Source organism: Lepisosteus platostomus, chromosome 3 (genome assembly GCF_059453375.1).
Source record: "Lepisosteus platostomus isolate fLepPlt1 chromosome 3, fLepPlt1.hap1, whole genome shotgun sequence".
Taxonomy (NCBI): Eukaryota; Metazoa; Chordata; class Actinopteri; order Semionotiformes; family Lepisosteidae; genus Lepisosteus; species Lepisosteus platostomus.
This window is the reverse complement of record NC_142613.1, coordinates 9,595,315-9,615,798: the sequence shown is the minus strand read 5'-3', so window position 1 is coordinate 9,615,798 and position 20,484 is coordinate 9,595,315. Positions and strand designations below refer to the sequence as shown.

Here is a 20,484-nt window from a genome sequence, read left to right as displayed (position 1 = left end):
AGGCGTGCATCTCTTTAAGGAAGGGACTGGAAGCGGTTTTCTTACCGGGGTTTGGGGTTAAGGAGGCACCATCTAAGAATGAGATCGTTATTAGAGTTATTTATAAATGATTTATGGGGACGTTGTCTCATTACGTTTGTTAATGCCGTAAGCTGACACTGACAGCACGGTTCATTCCAGAGACAATGCTCGCTCATGTTAAGTGCAACAGGCTGCCTTTCATGGGATGCCTCTGAAGTTCCCCACAGGTCACAAACAATTTAATTTGAGCCTGTAATGCCCCAACTGGAATGGAATGACATGGCCTGGAATAGCTGGTGTTAGCTTACCCCTGTTTCAGGGAACACCTCAGCCCCTGAAGGTCCTCTGTGAGCTGGTGTCGGCTACACCCGCGTCCTCCAGCTGGGCAATACTGCAACCCACAGATTCATTATTGATCATTCTCAACTCTGATGTTACTGATTGTTGTGCATAAGCTATTATACTGTTCTTAACCTCAGGAAAGCTGTGCCTGTTTGAAAAACTGTTACGTGTGAGACAAATGTTAGCACAATTCTCCAGTAATATTGGAAATACAGATAAAAGGAAAAAATTCCTGGTTTTGCAAGCTTTTTGTATAGCAATTACCTAGAAAGGACACTGTTTTTTCCATTCTTTTCTACAAAATCCCTTCGGACAAAAACAAAAGCAGCCTGGTCAAACCAACTCTTCTGGTCTTTCAACTTTCTGCTGAGATGGTTACACGGCATCTGTTTTTTTACTGTGAACATAATTCATGTAATTAATTTCGTGATTTAAATGGGAGAATCTGAAATCCGAAAAGGAGCGATGATTCCTGCCCATATTGTCTCGGATTTGGCTGCTGGGGGGCCTTGTGTCTTCTGGTATTTGTTCCAATGTGAATAGTCAAATAATTCAATTATTTCATCAATTAGATGTACTGTATATAGGACTTTTCTGAAATCCTGAACAATTAATTACACAAGACATTCATTCACTTCATTAAAGGTAGTTCCTTGGATAGTCTAATTTAATTAGTATATCATGCAGAAGTATTACAGCTGCATTAGTATGTAATGCAGCTAATGAAATGATTAGACCAGCTGTGTGGGTGGAACAGAAACCGGAAGTCACCAGGTCCTCCATGATCCTGGTCTAGAGATGATCTCGGATTAATTTTATCAGGCAGAACTTTAACCCATAGGCAACACCTGTATGATCACCTGTACAGGTGAGCCCAGGACACGTGCCCTTGGGGAGCCTGGCACTACACACCAAGGGTAGCCTTGGGTTTTGCCCGCCTGTGCATTAGGCTGCAACTTTTTCCTTATCACTCCATCCGTCCGCAACAAATCCCTCAGTTCTCCAGTTTCCATTCGCTTTCCTCCATCCCTCTCTCCACCCCAGGCTCTCCAACAAGACAGCCATGTACATACTGTACCTGCAGCACTGTGGATACAGGTTGTGTGCTTCACCCAGTTCTTTGACAACACGGGGCTTAAAACCGTACTCCGGTGGCGGTCTCCTGTGTGTTCGGACTGACCTGGGGCTTTTGCGATAATTGCTCTTCAGGGCACGATCAGAGCGTAGGGTTAGCTTACTCTTCCTGCACGCCCAGTTTGCAATTCAGCTTGAGCCGCCTTGAGTATTGCCCCGACGCTAGAGGGCAGAGCTCACAGGTAGGGTAAGTGTTTTATCTGTCAATAACAGGCTCGGGAAAGGACTTTTGGAAGCCCTGGATGAGCTAGAATAAGCTGTCACAGCATTGTACATATTATTAGAGGGCCGCTTGAGAAGTGGCTATGCTAAAGAAAGTCTCCCCCATCTCTGGTAGTGTGCGTTTTTGTTTTTGTTTTTTAAAACTTTTTGGAAGTCAAAAAAAGTACGTGCGCGAGAATAAGAGGGACAGGTCATGAAACAGTGGGCTCCGCTTCATTTTCCTCTCTCGCGCGCCTGTCTTTTCCCCTCTCTCCGCCACTGTCCCCACACTTCCTGTTTTACTCTCTTTCCATCTGTACCTCTCTTTCTCCCCTTGTTTCTCACTCGCCATCACTCTCCATCTCCGCTCCCCCCCACCGCACACCTCCTCTGTCTGTGCTGTGAGTCAGTTCAGCTGGGAATGTGACTCCTGTTCCAAGAATAGCTGGTGTGTTTGAACCCTGGAAACACTGAGACAGAAATAGCCGCTCCACTTCCACTGCGCCTCGTCCGTCGCCTAGCAACCAGCTCCCCGTGTACCCGTATTCTGGTATTCTAGGGTTTTTTTTTTCCCTCTGCCTAATGCAGCCCCCTGCAGCACTGTGCCTGATTGCACTGGGGCACTGTCCTGGCCTGTCAGAGCTGCGCTGTCTCCTCTGCCATGCACACACACCACACTCGGCCCCTCACGGTCCTTGACCTTTTTTTAAGTTTGCTTTACTGTTGTTGTTATTATTATGATGCAGTCATCATTTCTTTACTCCTGTCTGTTAATCATTCGTCTTGTCTCTGCTGTTTTGATCGTACTGTTTTTCTAACAGTGCTGGGTATGATAGTAGAATGATGTCAGATCTGCCAAACACGTGCAAGGGCTCAAACTCTGAGCTCCCTGCAAGTCAGGACGTGGAACAGTAGGGGCTTTTTTGCCAAAGCCCATCTGTCAAAGTACAAAGGAAAATGATGCGGTATAGAAGGATGTCCCCAATGGTGCACAACACCAACTGTCCCCAATAATTCAGGGCACCAAATTACCCTGCTTGTAAGTCTCTAGCAGAGCTGGCTTTCTGGAGTCCCAGCTAGGGCAGGTTAAAGCACGGAGCTTTAAAGGGATAGATCAGCAGCCCCAGACCCTGAGGTGATAATTGATGTCTCTGCTCCAGAGTGGCCAGTACTGAGCGGGCCCTTGCTTGATCAAGCCCATCTCCCGCGGGCGTGAGCCCTGCTCTCTGTAAAACCCACCTGAAGAGATCCCTGCCTTTCAGGTTTCAGTTTGCCCCCCAGACCGCTGGATCTCTTGTGCATTTCATTTTTTTTAATGGCCCTGCTTTCTTCTGACGTCCTCGGGGGAGGATCACGGTTTTCTTGTGGCGATCACATGTCAAGATCTCTGTTCATTTGTTCACTCCAGAAACTGGAGCTCAGCTTCGCCTGTGCCTTGGCTGGCACCGGTTCGGGCAGAGAGAACAGCGCCCCCTGGGTGTGCCATTACAAGTGAATTTTCCCTGATCCTGCGCTAAACCTGTCACTCCTATAATGTACAGTATGTGACTCTGCCTCACAATTACCTGTGTAATCCTTCCTATGTGTGTGTGTGTGGTTTTTTTTTGTATTCAGTCATTTTAAAAATGTGATATCCTGAACAGATTTAATTTAGGTGCTATATCCCCATGCAAACCGAAAGCAAAGAATATGTGCAAGCGTAAACAAACTACAATGAAGCAGTCACTTTTTTTTTCCCAATTCACAGACATTTATTCATTTGCTCTTTAAGAGATTGGAACAGCTCAGTAAATAGGGTTGGGCAGATGAGAAAGTAAATAATTGGAAATAAAGCAGGAAACTCTTGCTAGACATTCTCCATAATATTCACACTCTCTCATTCTCTTTCCCTCTTCATCCTTCCATCGCCGAGCCAGAAAAGGAAATCAAGCTCTACCGTTCAGTACATGGTGAGGATGTCATTTTTAATCCCAATCTCTCTCCTGAATCTCTCCGCCTCTCTTCCTCGCTCCCCGTCTCACTATCCCTGCCTGCATCGCAGAGTTTAGTTTCCTTTTTGTTGCTTTTGCTTCCTTTTTTTTTGAGGGGGATCACTTTGTTTGACCTTCCGTGTCCCTCTGTATTTCTTTCTTCATCTTGCGAACTTTCCATCCATTCCGAATCATTTAAGAAAACAGTTCCTGGTGAGTAAGTCAATCTTTTTTGCTGGAGTGGTGCCTCCACCAAGCCATTCGATGGTTTGGTGCCATGGGGCGGCTGAGCTGGGTACAGTTGCTGCTGGTATTACTGACATTTCTCATTGGGATTAAGGTGAAACCTTGGATTAAGTGACGTTAATTTAATTTCCTGCTGTGTACAGTGGGAGTGCAGCGAGACTGTATTTCTCTTGCTATTGAACTGTTTTGTTTTGAGATTTATTTTTTGATGAAGCATTTTCAAGTTATCAGATAAGCTGACTCTAATCTCCTTTGGTATTTTACCAGGTTTTATATGGTATTTGACATTTACGCACGAGCTAGACTAAGCTTCTTATAGGATCAATATAGCATGTGATTGAGCGTTTGAAGTTATTGATGAGATGGGATGTTAATTTTCGTGCACTCAGTGACTGAAATTATAGGTGACCACAGCTGGAAAGGTGTTTCTGTGCTTTGCATTTTTTAAATTAAAGCTGTGGGTCACTTCTTATGCTCTTGCTCTGCTGTAAGCATGCTTCCTGTTTGTTGCTGATGTCCGGATGGGTCTTTATGAAGCTGAGAGTCCCAGTGGCAGTGGATTATTTCTCTAAAAAGCAATTGAATTGCAGAGCTGCTGTCCTACTGTGGCTTTCAGCTGAGTGACAGATGTTCTTGTTTAATTTTTTTTCCCTTGCAACCCAAGAGAAGACAGCTTTTTCTTATTTGCAGAGATGGCTTTATAGCATCAGAAACCTCAGCAGTGTTCTGAAGTAAACAGGTGAAAGAAGACAAAATATTGGACTTGTGTCTTTTTCCTCTGTGTCTCGTTAACCATTCAGGGCCTGAATTTTAGTTTTGGTGTAAAGTAAAAGTAAAAGGTGCTCATATATTGTAGAATCAATGCTTTCTTATAGCCAGTAACTCAAAAAGGTTTTCATTGTTATGCAATGAAATATTTACAGGACTTTAATTCCTGTCAGGTCTCTGCCCAGCTGATGTAACTATGTAGAATATTCTGATGTTATTAGGTTGTCAAATGATTGTTTTATATAAGGTGTGCTCAGTGATTTATTAGATAGTTAAATATCAGTTTTGTGTATTTTTAAAAGATAATGAGTTTTGACATCTGTAAAATAATGATCATCTACAAACAATGAGTCCAGGGTTTAATGAAAAACACATTTTATTGCGGTGTGGTGAAACTAAAAATGCAGTTCATTTTTACATTCACACAAAGAAAAGGTTTTGAGGTTTAATTCCAGTGCCTCACAGTTCACATCAGGCTGTCTGTGAGATGACCTCTGGCCAGTTCCCACCAACATCCTGCAGTCTAATGTCTTTTGACACGACTCTGCAGCCCTGCCAGGCCAGAAGCCCAGATTCAGAATTTGTAGAGCTTTTCTACTGGTGAAGACTTTCAAATGCCAACAAGACAGAAAGGGTTCATGAGTCTGTCTTCCTGCAAGGAAGCCTTGCAGATTGCAACACTGAGAGGAGCTGCTGCAGAGGAGGGCAGACCAGACCGAAACACAGAGAGGTGGAGGAGAGGGTTTTTAAGGAGAGAAGGGAGATTGAAGGGTTCAGCGCTGCAAAATAGGATTATTATTAGTATTATGAGGAGTTTTAGTAATAACTCTTAATAATAAAGTGCCATTCCAAACCCAAGGACTCTGTACATCCTGATAAACAAAAAGTAAAAGAAAAAATGAAACAGGAACGTACAGGATAGAATGGAGGGTTAGTTTTGATTTGAGATTTTTAGAGAGTCGAAGAATTTCTCTCTTGAGGGAGTGTAAACATGAAAGAGATTTGTGAGTTCAGAGATCTGTGATGGAGACATTATTTAAAGCCTTAAAAGCCAGAAAAGCTTGTGTTGAATGTGTAAGGTCACACTTAGTGAGACTTAATAATGGGAAAGAAAGAAGCAGAACAGTAGGAGGGAACCTTGTGGTAAATATGGCAGATGGCTCCAAGTCATGTCAAATGTTCGACGCTAAATGATGAGAAAGCTTTTTTCCAATTTCCTCTAGCCCAGCTCTGTTAAAAATCCACAAGAAAAAACCCACAAAGAAAGACAAGAATTTGATTCCTCTTCCCACAGCCTGTATTAAAAGCTGTCGCCGGGGTAATAACCTCTCCTAGCAGTATTCCCAGTAGGACTGCTGGCCTTTTTATTTCTGCAAGGGAAAGTGTATTGTCGGCGATCTTTTCTGCTCTTGAAGGAAGGAGCGAGCGATGGGGGGCCTGGGGGGGGGGAGAGGAAAGGAGAGGAGGTGAAAGAAAGGAGTGGAGGAAATCGAGGACAGGCAGTCTGCTTGGAAGAATTTTATTTGTTAACCTTTCAGGGTGCGGGGTTGTATTGTATTTCTGCTTAGGATTGTTAATACGTACCTGTGCATACTGATAGGCATCTCACACCCCATTTTTGTGCCTATAAACATGCAGGCTGTATGAAGATCGTGGCAGCTGACTTGTCCGCTGTGTGAAGCAGGTGGGCTGGAGGAGAACACTAAGTTCAGCAGGTGGCTTGCCTGACCTTGAGTGAGTGGCAGCCAGATAACTGGAAAAAAATACCTTTGCCCCTGCACTCAAAAATGGGAACTAAAAACTGGAGCATCTTCGCTCAGGTCGTAGTTTCAACATTCCCAGCTTTCCAAAATAGTCATGGCCTTGAGGTTGTATTTCAACAATATGTGATATATATCCAGGAGGTTTTGCGGTATCCGAGATGGAGAGAATGAGATATGCCTTCAGTAGCCATTATTGAGTCAGACGTCATTGTGAAAGCTGTCAAAAACATCCTTAACCCCAGGTGCTAGCTGACAACCATGAGCTTTGCTCTGGCATCAGTGACTGTCCCATTTCCTGCCTTGATATCTTCCTTTTCCTGAAGCATTTAGAGATATTCATGTTTTTTTTTTCATTGTTTGTGTTGTCATAACCTTCCTTTTAACCAGCAGGCTGCTAAACTCTTTAAATTGAACGTTTGACTGCATTTTGCCCGCCACCCTCTTAATGCCGATTTTCAAAGTGTTTCGAAAGCAGTCAGTCTTCGTCAGTGGATGGGCAGGCCGCTTCAAGTGAACAAAGTGGGATTCTAGACATCTTCTTGCCAGCATGTCGTCTTTGCGCCGCCCACCAGATCTTACCGCCGGGCTGTGATGTGCGAGTTTATCAGTCGGGTGCAGGTGCACAGTGGTCTCAGTATTCTGACGGTGCCCGCGAGAGCTGCCATGTGCGCTGAGTGTGGCCGTGCCTGGGTGTGACATGTCTCTGGCGTGTGAGTGGCACTTTCTGTCTCTGTTCCTGTGCTGCCCTGTGTTCTCCATGTCGTTTTCTCATGTTGTGGTTGCTCATATCGTGATCCGGTTCTTGATGAGCTGGAACGAAACGACAGCTACCTCTTTGCTCTTCAAGAGCTCTGATCACTGCTTTGGCTTTGTAGAACTGAGAGTTCTTATCTCCTTATGTCTGGACAGCCCAGCACTGCCTTTGTGAACAAACACCTGTGATTGGTTCATTTGTCCCATTGTAGCGAAGGTGATAGGCTGACAGACCTGTAGCGTAAAAGTGCATTAGAACCATTTACCAGGGAATGTGACTCATTGTGACACACGAGCACATGTGATGGACTAATCACTCTTGCCTACTGATAGGAGCTCATCGGATTTCATGATCGGATTCGATATTGAGAATAAACTCTTGTCATCACGTGACTGGGCTCGCTGTAGTGAATCTACAGTTTCATAGCCTGTGGCTGGCCAGACCTGGTTTGAGGAGCTGTAAGCTGATTTCAAGGTGCACCAGCAAAGTGTCTCTTGTGTTCTCTTAACGTATTTTAACATTGTGTTGTGTTTTCTGCACAGCCGCAGTCAAACAGCACGAAAAACAGCATAGTCACCAGTCCAAAAGGAAACCTCCCTTCTCCTGCTCTGGTATTTAACTCTTTATCTGTCTTTCTCATTCTCGTTCTCTCATCCTCTGTCTGTGTTTTTTGTCTCTGTCTAACTCCATAGACCATTTCCTGTCATTGAATTTGCCACTAGTGCCACAGTGATCTAAAAGGCTATATGCTACTGACAGTCCTCTTTGTCTATGTGCCCTACACAGTATAGCCTGGCCATACACTACAGTAGTGTCTTCACTGCTGTTTCAGTGTGAACATGTTTATCTTTGTTCTAAGCTTGTGTTTTGAATTTTCTCAAGATTCTGGATATAACATGCAGTATGTATTTTGTAAAGTGTATAACATAAGACGTAAAATAGGTTTTGATCACTTTTGCACATGCATAGATGCTGGTATATGCAAATTGTGCAAACCCTAATGTTTACACTGTGTGGCGCATTTAAATTACCATGGTAAATTATACAGTCTATAAAGTTAACTCACCCACATATATTTACATCGTAAACACACACTACATGGGTGTGTAATTTAATTAGCCACCGTCTCTAATGTATAGTTGGGAGATACATCCAATTAAATTCTTATATAATAAATTAAAAAGAAACTGCTTTTTCAAACTAAACACTACCTCTCAGAAGTAGTAGCTCCAGTCTTCAGGTGTGCTGTTCTTTCTGTAAGAAGGGAATTGGAATGTACAGTACAGCACCTCCATTCAGGGATGTTAGATTAGATTTGCGCTGAGCTCAAAGTGGCTCTGAAAATGACTTCTGCGCTGCATGCTTGTGTGTCAGTGTTACCAGTCCTGTTTCACATTTTCTTTATGCCAGCACTGCTGCTGCCCTTTCAGGTGAGCATGTAGTGGCTCTCACACCACAGAGATGGCTGCTGTATGACACATGCTTTTCTGAAAGGTTGCAGATAAGTCATAAGCACAGACTTTCTCTTCTGTGCACCAGTGTATGACGAGTACCATCGTGCACCAGTGTATAACAAGTGTCATCGTGCACCAGTGTATCACGGATGCCTTTGTGCACCGGTGTATCACGGGTGCCTTCGTACACTGGTGTATCACAGGTGCCATAATCCCCTTCGCCATTTCCATCACATTCCCACGAAATAGAAGAACCGCAAGGGTGAGAGAAAGGACTGTTGTGTCCCTCCAGAGTCAATGCAGACATGAAAGTAATTGTGAAACATCACACTCGTGCGTTCTGTAATCTGAGCCTCTGGGAAGAATGGTTTCCATGGCTGTATTTGTTTGTAATGTGTGGGTGGGGCAGGGGGTGCATGTTTATGAGTGGGCGTGGGTATGATATACGGGAGCTTTAGCTGCAGCCACAGAGCCCAAGAAGGCTGCTCTACACAGCATCTTCATTTAAGCTCATATGACCTTGATTTATGCCAAATTAATTTGATCACAAGTCTCTCTGTGTTGCTGAGCATGTGACAGACTGAATTCCACAACAGTCAGCAGAAACTATGATTTTAAATATCAAGAAACTGTGCTGCATTGACTCACTGAGTTCTTCTCCATACAGTTTTTTCCATTCGGTTCCTCTACACCTGTGTCTCACTTGTCTCACTGTACATTTGTGTTTCACACCTTCTGCAAAGGGTCTCACTTTCCCGACAGGTTCTGATTTCCTTTCTTTCACGCTAATTATTGCTGTTTAATCCTTTTAACCTTCTTTAAAGCGGTGCTTGGTGTCATTAGTTCTGCATTCCCTTGGTCCTGAGCCGATTCTGAATAATTGCTGTGCTGTTGCTGTCTCGGTGAAGTACAGAAGGATAATGGTGCTCGGTTTGCATGCCAAGAGCGATGCACTACGGTTTGCGTGTCTGAGCGCAGTGCTTTACAGAGGCCTCAGCGGCAGGCAGTAGCTTTCATGTCCGAGGTGTGCCAGATATCGGGGTTGGCCCTGGAGCTGGCCAAGACTTTGGAATGTGGGGATTCAGAGGGAAAGGCCATTATCAGGCAGCACACGTTTCACACCAGTGCAACTCTGAGACCTCTGGTTAGGCGCTATAACACAAGTGTGTCTCGCAGACTTTTCAATGGAGCCCTGCTATGGGAAATGAGTACCCCAAGGAGCAGTGCAATGTGCTCACTGTACTTCCTGCATCCCATTATTTAAATGCCTGCTTGACTGTCTGCGTCAGGCCCTGCATGGCACCCAAGGTTAAACACAGGCATATTTTCCCAGTCTCAAAACTGCTGCTTTCTGACAATCTGACAGGGCTTTGCTCTTGCTGTAAGGACTGGGAGGATAATACCGAATTTCCACTCTTGGTTGTTCTCAGGCTAAGTGGCTCCAGACTCGACCATCTGCTGCAAGGCAGTAGTAACACAGACTGGGTGAAAGTAAGCTCAGCCAGCAAAGGTGTTTTTATAACAGATTAGTTAAAAACTGCCGAAGTGTTAAAATCGAGAGGAATTTCACCCCTGGGAATTGTACAGCCCCCTCTTCTTTCATTTGTTCTATCCGTCATCTTCCTTTATCATGAAACTCCAGGTACTCTGCTGATCCCTAATTACCGGTGTTTGTAAATGCAGTTGTTGAGGATGATAGTTGTCATGGAGATGATGTCAGTGTAATGAAAGAGACAGAGTGACTGGTTTCTCAGAGGAGATCGGTTTTCCAGGGAGACCTGTTGGCAGCAGGGAAGCAGTGTAATACAGATTATGTTACAGTTTTGTCCAGTGAGAGGGTCCATATCAGATATACAGTGCTCTAAAGGAAATGACTGTGAGGTTGATATATACATTTCGGTGGGATATCAGCAAAGTGGGAACACATCTTTCTACTGAAACATATATTCCTGCGTAAAACCATCTGAACCAGTATCCACCCCAAGGAAAGCCTGAAGGATAAGGCGGAAAGAAGCACAAGTGTCCAAAAAAGCATCTAAACGGGTCCAGGCTCCAAACCTGTGGGGAGAACAAGAAGAAAAGGCAAGCGAAGTAAAAACCCTGCTGGAAACTTCAGAGGCCAGCAAGTCGGACTGCCTAGCGGACGGGCAGAGACGGAGGCGCTTGTGTCCACACGCCACGCCCTTTCCGCGTCACAGAAACCAGGCAGGCGGGTGCAACCACGAGGCTGGAACTCTTCGGACACTGAGCCGCGGTTCGGCACCGCCTCCGCGTGCTGCTCATTTCAACCTGGAAACAAGAAAACGGAAGCCAAGCTTTAACGGGCAACGGGCGTCTGCTGTGGAGCCTCATCCAGTCCGGCATCACGGCCTTTCTCCTTTCTCGGCATCTGAGGGGGTCCCTCCTGTCCCCGCTGCCCGATCCTGTTTGGGCCGCGGGAGCAGATTCCAGAGAGCCCCACGGGGACAGATCCTGACTGGACGCCAAGGTGTAGGGGTGGCCAACCAGGTCGACAGGTTTCCTCTCCCTGACCTCAGCGGGACGTGATCAGGAGCTGTACGGAAGGGAGAGGGAGGCCCGAGAGCAGTTGCCGGAAACCGAGCCATAGGAGCCAGCGAGAGGAAGGGGGCAGGGCCTCGGCCAGCTGCGGGCGTCCATCCCGATGGACAGCCGGAAAGATTTCCAGTGACCGTCCCAGCATCCCTGGTCTATACCACTGAGATCAGTGAGGGAATTCGACCGCTTTCTGAAATAGACATGCAAAGCCGGTTTACCTCCTTTAACTCCGTTCCAGAGACCCGTGGATCAGCGAGATCAGCGGGATCAGAGACAGGCCAGACAGGCCTCCTCTCGTCTGGAGCTCCTGTCCCCTTGCAGCTCGCACTGCAGTCAGTCACTCGGGCTTCTTGTGGTTCCTGGCAATGCAACAGTGCTCACCGCACAGCATGACAGCCCCCCCACCCCTGCACCACAAGGCTGCGCAGCGCTGCGCGGCAGGCCAGTCGCCACCCCTCCCATGGCCTTCAACACTGCCGCCCCACCGTGACCACGGCGCTTCCTGCGCCAAGACTCCGCACCGCTTCAGCCAGAGGGCCCCGTATCTATAATTAATAAGCAGCGCGCAGAGGACTTGTTACTCATTAAAACTGCATGAACCAGATTTATTGTCACTTACCCGCAGAACACCGTTAATCACGAGGCCTCAGTGAAAGCTCTTAATGATCCAAGATTGCATCATTTCACACCAACACAAACAGAGGCTCGGCTCACTGCCTCCACACTCCCGGGCAGAGCCTGCACAGACGGTGCAGCTTGTGCAGATCAGTGTGGAGGGCTGCTTTTGCAGTTATTCGTGTTGAGGTCCGTGTAGTAGACGTACTTCAGCTGAACTGCATGCAGGAGCTCTTTGTCCATAAAGAGCTGTTTAATGTAGTGCGATTCTGTGCCGCGCTGCTCTGCAGCAGACGTTGTTGTACTGTTATGGTCAGCGCACTGTGGGGAGTTAATATTACACCAAGGGCCCCGTGCTGAAGGATACAACATGCTGCAGGGTGTACACCAGCTGCCTAGGACTAGGACGCTCTGCAGTTCTAAGGTCTAAGAGGGGTTGCTCAGTTAAGTAGGGTTGAAGTGTGGGGCTGCCCTCAGTTCTCGGACAGCGCTCGATCAAAGCAGAGTTATTAACACAGCCTTAACTGCGGGCACGGCTTTCATTACCCTGCGTGCTACTATTCTTTTTTATTTCGGCTTAAGGTGTCTTCTTGGATTGATCCCCCATCCCTTAACCTCTTGTCTTGGAACCTTTAATTCTCTTTCTCCGAGCTGAAGCCCTTTTCTTTCCCCTTTGCTCTTTTCTCCATCTCAATTTTTTTTCTACTGGCTTCTCACCACTTTCCTCTCTATCTCTGTCTCTCACCTCTCGCCACCCCCACCACACCCACACTTCCTTCCTCTCTTGTTCTCTCTCTCTCTCTCTAGGAGCCTCAGACCACTGTTATCCATAATCCAGTGGATGGGATCAAGGTACATCCTTCTTTCCTCTCTCCCTCTGTCTGCATCCCTCCTTCTGTTCTCTGCAGCCTGACTGTCACTCCTCCTGTTCACACAAGGACGTATGCCTGCCCCACGCAGATCACCCTGTGCTACACCCTGTGCGTCTGTATATTCATGTCAAAGCGGGTTTCACCAGGGTCAGGGTGAGCCATGCTCTCTAGGGGTCACAGAGTTTGATCCCTGTTGTGTCGCTTTGTAAACTGGGAGTCCCCAGTCCTAGGTGTTGAGTTTGTACAGGGTTTTTCTTAGTCCTGGTGGGATAATATCCTGTGCACGCTAGCACCACCCTGTGGCTGACCAGGGAATAGCAGCACTGGTCAGTAGGCCAGAAGTGGGTTCTGAAGCTCTGGCACTGTGGTGCTAGGTCATAGTATATAAAGAGCTGCTCAGCTGGGCTGCAGGTATACTGGCAGATATTCTTTTCTTCAGTGGCAAAGGTGGGTTGAATTACAATTTCCTCTTGTAAACTGGCATCTGCAAAGGTGATAATGATAGACAGTTCAAACAGACTTACAAATTCATTAAAAATATTTACTAGCAAGTTAAATTAAAATGCCCAATTTAGAGCCCCTGCTGCAGTTTCCTTTCTGGGAAAGAAAGGTAGTTCTAGAAGTTTTTAAATGAAAAAAATATTATTTAACTGGACAATTTGCCTTTTAGCAATTAGTTGGAGTAGCTGTTAACGAAGGAGACCTGTGTCCTCCCGCACAACAGAGGTGATGTAGTGAGGACTCCTCTGTGTTTTCACATGGAGTGTGAGAATCTTAGGAAGTGAAAGACTGAGCACAGGAAAATGATAGCACATTATGAGCACGGAAAACCTTTGACCTCTGACACACCGAGCCTATGTCGGTGGGGGCTCCACTTCCTATTCTGTCTGCATTTCTGCTTGCCTCTTTCTTTCTCTCTGTTCTGACTTCCATTCTGTTCATCACCACCCAGTGCCTAAAACAAGTCTCGTTTGGCAGCATACACCTCATCATAGCAGCTTGTGCCCTGTACAGTTAAGCCCTGCCAGTCTGTAGCTACGTCACTTTCCTGGAGCAGTCTGTGGTGTACTGTACGCCTCCCACCCAGAGGAGAATTAGACATGTCATAGCTGTGGAGTTTGGGTTTGTTCTCGTATTGTTTCTGTTATCCTGTCTGTTTCTGTTGTCTGTCCTGCACGGCTGAAATTCAGTCCGAAAGAATGCAGTAAGTCGTAATCCACCGACGGCACAGCGATGATGGCGTTTGCCCTGAAGCCCAGACACAGGGCTGTGCCCTCTGAGAGGGAGACGGGTCAGGAGAAGCTGCCAGTGTTGGGGTGGGGGCGTTAGTGCTGGCCTATTCATGTCAGCCTCAGAACACGGCTTTCAGGCCTGTGGTGTTCTTAAAGGGATCGCATGCTGGCTGTCGTCCATATTTGAAGCCTCTTGACGGTTCATCTGCGCCAGATCCCCCGGTGAGAACAAGGACAACTCTCTCCTGTTGCCTCCCTCGTCACGATCATCCGTAACAACTGGAGGGGGGGGGGTCTGGAGAGCCTCTCTCGGAAACCCCAGCTGGGTGCGGCTCGGCTTTTAAAGACCGGTGTCGAGACCAGCCTGGGCAGAACTAGCAGAACTGACAGATAGAGGAGGCAAAGCAGAGACGGCTGTAGAGCTCAGCTCTCGCCTGGCGGGGGTGGGGGGGGACAGAGTTGGGCATGCAAAGAACTTTTGCCAGGTGGACCTTTTCTGAACAGTATGTTTTTGTATTAACGAGGATTCAACCGATGGAAAGAAGTTTCAGTGTTGAACATGACGTTTTAAGAGAGTCACCAAACGTGTATGTGTAGGGGTGTGACCCATGTGTGCTGGGTGGACTGATCGGGCACTGTGCTTGAGCAGGATGCTCTGAGGTCCGTCACCACTATGACACTGTGCTGCCACCTGGTGGATGCAGCTGTAACTGCTGTCAGACTTTTCTTTTCTTCCCCAACTAGAAGTATCACTACCATGGCAGGGGCCATGACTTAGCTCTGAGTCAGTCAATCCAATGGATAAGGAGGCTGGCTGTGACACAACTTGTGACCTCTGCTGTATTGCTCTTATGTTCCATTAGTTCATTCCTGTGCTGTTCAGTCTTTGGAAATGAAAAGCAGTAGGCAGGCCTGTGTGTCTTTGTTTGCTCCAGTGTTTTGTGCGGCAGTGTGTCCAGTGAGTGTGTTTGTCTGTATGAGTGATGTGGGTGAGTGTTTGACTGTGTGGAAGCACGATGGCTGTAACAGGTAAGTGGGTGTGTGGGTAAATATGGTGTGTGAGAGAATGAAGCCTAAAGCAGGCGTGTTTGTGTGTGTGCACATGATGAGTAATGGTGTGTACTAACAGATATGTTTCTGGTCTCTGCAGGAGTCGTCTGACAGCAGTAACACAACCATTGAGGATGAGGATGTCAAAGGTATGACTGAGCTTAAACTGCCTTACATACCCACACCAGGCATCCTTCATTCACACACTGGGGGTCTGTATCACACACACATTCACACACCGGGGGTCTGTGTCACACACACACATTCACACACCGGGGGTCTGTATCACACACACACACATTCACACACCGGGGTTCTGTCACACACACACACATTCACACACTTTTCACACACACGCTGGGGGTCTGTATCACACACACACTGGGGGTCTGTATGACACACACACACACAGTGTCAGACACAGACATCTCAGGTGGCGAGATCTGTCCCTGTGCTGCTGCACTCGCCCGGGACAGAGCAAGGGCACCTTGCAGTGTATTTTTAGCAATGTGAGGAAAGTAAGAGAGAAGGTGTGAAGCCTATTTTAAATGACATCTCGGAGAGCAGCAGTGCAGTGCAGCAGAGGCAGGGGAATGTGTGAGATGTGGTGTGTGTGTGAGAGAGGTGTTGTGTGTGTGCCTGTGTCAAAGAGAGGAAACTCAGCACAAGGCCCTGTGCAGCATCTGCTGGTGTGAACAGAGGAGCTCTTGTGCTTTGCCACAGTCTCAGTTCATTCCAGGTCCCAGATGCAAGTTAGTGTTTTTTCCTCTTTTGCCACTGAAGCCATGGAGCAGAAATCTCCTTGTAATGAAAACTGTATCAATATTCTCTTTTTGGTAAAAGATATCACAAAAAGTGTGTTTTCAGGTGCTTCGGGACCAGCTGTGCTACGGGATTATTTGTAGTACTGAGGAGGTGTGGGTTGAGATTTTCGTTTTGGTGTATTTTTGTTGTCTAGCCCTTTGCATTGCAGTGCTCATATCAGCCTCCCTTCCCTCCCGGCGTAGGGCTGAGTAAGGTGTCAGCAGACAATCCACTCCCTTAGGCGTGGGATTTCACAAGCGCACAACCTGCCAGGCTGGACACAGCTTGGGAAAGTGTCCTGGCCTCTGTCCGGTGAGGTCGGACCTGTCCTCTCGCTCCTGGTGGCCAGATGGGCTGGTGGTTGCTGCCGACGTTGGCTGCCCCTGGTCGGACAAGTGGCTTCCTCCCCGCCCCTCTCCTTGGCCTCACGTTGACACCTGCCCCCTCCCCCGAGTCCGTCTTTTCTGCATTCCTCTTTTGTTTTTCCTCTCATGTTTTTATTCTCCCTTTTCCATCCATTCTTTCCACTCTCCCCCCTCCCTGACCGAACAGGGAAGAGTCTAGACAGCAGCTCAGTAAAGGCCCAGTCCAGCTCCGGTTCGCACTCGGAGGCCGTCCAATCACCACAAAGCCCGCCCCCCGCTGTGTTCTGTAAGTCCATCTGAGCATGCCCAGTCCTGCAAGCCCCTCATGCAAGCTCACCACTTGTGTGAGCTGATGTGCGAGTCTGTGTGCTGTGTCTGTGTGCATATGGGGCTGCAATCTTTTAACACCTTTTAACAGACAGATGGACCTCTAAAAACCAAAAGCCTTTACTCAGCCTGTTCATCCTACTTCACCTTCCACTGCACTCCTTAACATTGTTACGGTGTGGTTAAAGAACACATTGTTCAAAGATTGTTTTTTGTCTCTAGTGAAGTTGCACCACTTTTTCTTCCAAGTTAATACTTCACTGCAGCTCATGCTGTGAAGAGGAGCAATCTGATTTTCTTTTTTGTAATGATCTCCCCCTTTTCCCCCTTTAATATGGAATAACCAACAGCCCTGCTACTGCTTTTAATACACGTGTATTAGTGCCTTAAACACACTACTCCCTTGTACCCTCTTGTGGTATGAAGCGGAACTGCTTTAGCTGCAGCTGTGGTACTATACAAAACAAATCTACAAAATTCATGTAAGATCTCTAAGTTAGGCCCAGTTTTTAAATGATTTATTCCTTTAATCACTTGATTTTGTCAAGCACTTCCCTCATAATTTACATTCGGAGACTGATAGGGATAAATTGTTCTAGTATGAGTCGTTTTTAATAAAACACACAGGGAACGTGAGTGGAAGTATATTTCAGACCGTGGGGCCAGTAGTACTGCCCTGGTTAGCACAGGCACTGGAGACAAGTCCAAGCTGGAGCTGTGCGTGTCCGCTGAAGCCTCGCTGGACGATGCCAGCTGAAGGAAGTCTGAGGTTTTCCCTTTCTCAGGCCGGTTGCCTGCCCCTCTGTGATGCCTGTGTTGCACAAACTCTTAATTCCCTCCCTTCCAGTCCTAACGTCTCTGCTTCTCTTCCAACCGCCACCCCTTGCGCCTTCAGCTTCCAAGCTGACAGACATTCTGGGCTGTGTGCGCAGGGGTTCGGGACCCGGGTCTGACAGCGAGGGGGGGGCCAGCAGTGCCCCAGCTCCCCAGCAGGGCCCCTTGCCGCCCCACACCCCTGTCATTCCTCTCCAGAGTAAGTACAGCATGGAGATCGGCCCAGGCGCAAGGTCCTGCGTTCACACTGCTGCCTGCATTTCTGTACTTGAGAGGACCTCCTGCTGGCTGGCACTCTGACATGGGGTGCAAGTCGACCCAAAACTGCTGGCTTTTGGTGCTTTTCGTTTTGAAAGACGACGCCGGGTGTCTCATGAGGATCCCCTCACCAGTCCCCGCACCCGTCTCTCAGGAGCTGCTGTCTTGGCCACGCTCCTCCTCTGACTCTTGGTCCTCAGAAATACAGCCCTTCCTCGCCACACACAGCACACAAAACCCCGCATGCAGGCCCAAACAGCATGTCAGGCAGCTTCTGCAGGCTTACAGAGAGGTTCCCTCGACCTACCGTATTTCTGATCCGCTGTGTGGGCAGTTTTTGACTTCCCCAGGCAGCAAGAGAGACGTCAGAATGGAAAACAAAATGATAGAATCCAAGGATCATGGGAAGAGTGGCTGGCATGGCTGGTGGCTATTCGCTTATCTAGCCCAGGCCCTCGTCGTGCTGCCACTTGAGAGAGCCCAGCAGATCAGTTTTCACAGCCTCCTGGTTGCTTTTCCAGCTCGGAAACTGGCTCGGGAATCTGTCCCCTCGTGCTCTGAATGAAATGAGTTTTTCGCAGGCACGTTTCTCGCAGGTCTTTTTACTCAAGGCGGCACTGTTAAACAGGCCACGTGCCTCCTGGTTACCCTGCTGTGGGAGTGCAGCCCGCTTTGAAACGCAGGGCATGACTGCTCCCGTATGGACTGACCACTGTGCGATGCACCTCACGTTGTCACTGTTCTGCTTGGCTGTTGGATGTCCCTGTAGCGCGTCTCAGTCCTTTGTGCCGGGTGGGTTTGCAGGTTCAATAGGCATAGATACCACCCTAGCGAATCCATGAGATGTCTTCCTGCATTGCTTTCATTATCTCATTACATTGTATGTTTTTTTTCCTCCACTGATTTTGCTCCCTGGAACTGACAAGAACAGTATGTATGCAGGGTCATTTTGAAATTGCCTTACGCACCCCTGTGGCCTGTCATTACATCACTAATGCATATTAGCAGCAGAAACCGTGCATATACATGGGATCATGCTGAGCTCATACCTGGGATTTGGAGATTTTGCTGTCATACATGCTTTCTTGCGTAATTCATCTTAAAGATCGATCGGATTGCATTTTGAATTTGAATATTTTCTGTAAGGAATTATTTCCTACAGTTGGTACTGAAGGACTCATTGTGACTTGACCCCAGATGTATGCACAGTGTATTTCTAGTTTTGTAGTGTTGTGTTACTTTTTGTGGGTAACAGCCTGAACCCCGAAACACACAACATGATTTTAGAGCGCCCCAGAAATCCTGGCCATGTGGCTTTGTGGATGTGGTTTGATTAGAAAGTAAAAGTTCCACACGTGTGACTCCACGCTTCTCTCACGCCTGTTCTGCGGCTCTCTCCCAGTCTCACAGACACAAGGGAAAAGCCTTTATCATCCACATGGCAGTGGATTTCCAAACCTGACTCTATAGAGGCCGTCAGCTTGCTGTATGTTAGCAATTCTGTGAGCGTAGTTCATTCAGTTCGTTTTTTTTTCCTGCTGTCGCACATTTTTCCTGTCTCATTTCTCTGTGTTTTATTTTTTCATCCTGTTCTTGTCTCCTTTCCTGTTGTCCCCACCCCCCTGCCCCTCCCGGCCCCAGCGTCCCGGCTGACAGACATTGTGGGCAGTGTGCGCCGGGGGTCGGCCCCCCACTCAGACTCCGAGGGGGTGTCTGCCAGGCCTTCTGTCCCCCCGCCCCGCTCCTCCCCCCCCCCACTGCCCCCCTCCAGCCCCTCTATGTCTCCACAGAGTGAGTACGGGCTGGGGGCGGGGCACTGTGTTTTACAGCTTGTCTGCTTGGTGCAGTATGAGCACAGGGTGGCCAAAGTGCAGGCCATTGAGAGCCTTCAGCGAAGGCGCGGGATGGCGACTCATCTCGGTACAAAGGGCTGCTTCAGTCGCTGTGGCGATCTTGGAGGGAGAGCCAGCAGTTACTGTCTTACTTGTCTTTAGCAGCCGATGCATCAGGTGCTCTTTGATCTCTGTCAAGGGACTTGAGCAGCTTGAGCATGGACCAGTGGTGAACGACTGTGTACGGGGCTGAAGTGCAGGGCTGGGGGTTGTTTTCCTGAAGTGTTGCTGCTGATGCACGCTTAACCAAACTCCCCTTATTCGTGTGCTTATCCATCAATGGCCATTGCAGCTTCCCTTTGCAGCTCCAAGCTATCCGTCCCCAAGCCGTCCTTTCAGAAGTTAGATTGCTACCCGCAAGACGTTTCTGACTTTCCAGAGTGAGGAGCGGCTCCTCTTGTCTGCTAGCCTGCTGCCGCGGTGCTGATGCCTTTTTGATGCCTCCTGAGCCGGCCCTGGCTATTAGGGGATTATCCTCTCGTTAACTGTGACCCGCTCATCCGCCTGCCGTGTGTACGGGATTCCCAGCGGCCCCGCCCACCCCGGGACAGTGCCGCAGCCGAGGCCTGCCGGGGGGGAGGAGGGGGGGAGCAAATCTGATCTAAGTGACTGAGGGGGACGAGAATAGCATGTTGAGGTCAGCAGTCTGCGCACGACTGAGTCAGTGAAGGGGGGGGGGGGAGGACCAAAATGAGAAAAGGAAGAGTGGGCCGGGCAGAGCAACTCCATCTGGTTAAAGCGAAGGGTGGATTGCACTGAGCCGGGCCTTGGCGATGCAGTGACCACAGCGCGCTGCAGAGATCCTGGGCTAGCCGGCAGGGGACGAGGGCACACGCACACGGAAGCGGGAGAGCGCACCCGTGTGCGAGAGGGGGAGGCCATGCTGCGCGCGCGGAGAGCGGCCGGCGGTGCGTGAGGAGGTGGCGCGCTCCATCATGAATAACAGGCCGGCAGGTAAGGTGGAGGAAGGGCGGTCTCGACCTGTCCGCGGCTCCTCGGGGCCCCTGCAGCTACAGCCGCGCAGAA

At 48.2% G+C, this 20,484-nt stretch overlaps 1 protein-coding gene across 44 annotated transcripts in view; it reads left to right on the top strand.

Annotated features, from left to right (window-relative positions):
- camk2b2 (calcium/calmodulin-dependent protein kinase (CaM kinase) II beta 2) overlaps positions 1-20,484 on the top strand; it is a 77,044-nt gene that overhangs the window by 41,940 nt on the left and 14,620 nt on the right. For 7 of the 44 annotated variants that reach the window (XM_088624355.1, XM_088624353.1, XM_088624363.1 and 4 more), the window contains 7 exons: positions 3,615-3,647; positions 7,742-7,810; positions 12,632-12,676; positions 15,079-15,127; positions 16,335-16,433; positions 17,370-17,507; positions 19,208-19,357. In XM_088624355.1, coding sequence (XP_088480481.1) covers positions 3,615-3,647; positions 7,742-7,810; positions 12,632-12,676; positions 15,079-15,127; positions 16,335-16,433; positions 17,370-17,507; positions 19,208-19,357 — 583 coding nt within the window. The remainder of the gene's footprint in view (positions 1-3,614; positions 3,648-7,741; positions 7,811-12,631; positions 12,677-15,078; positions 15,128-16,334; positions 16,434-17,369; positions 17,508-19,207; positions 19,358-20,484) is intronic. The other 37 variants (XM_088624360.1, XM_088624358.1, XM_088624372.1 and 34 more) reach the window with 14 other exon arrangements.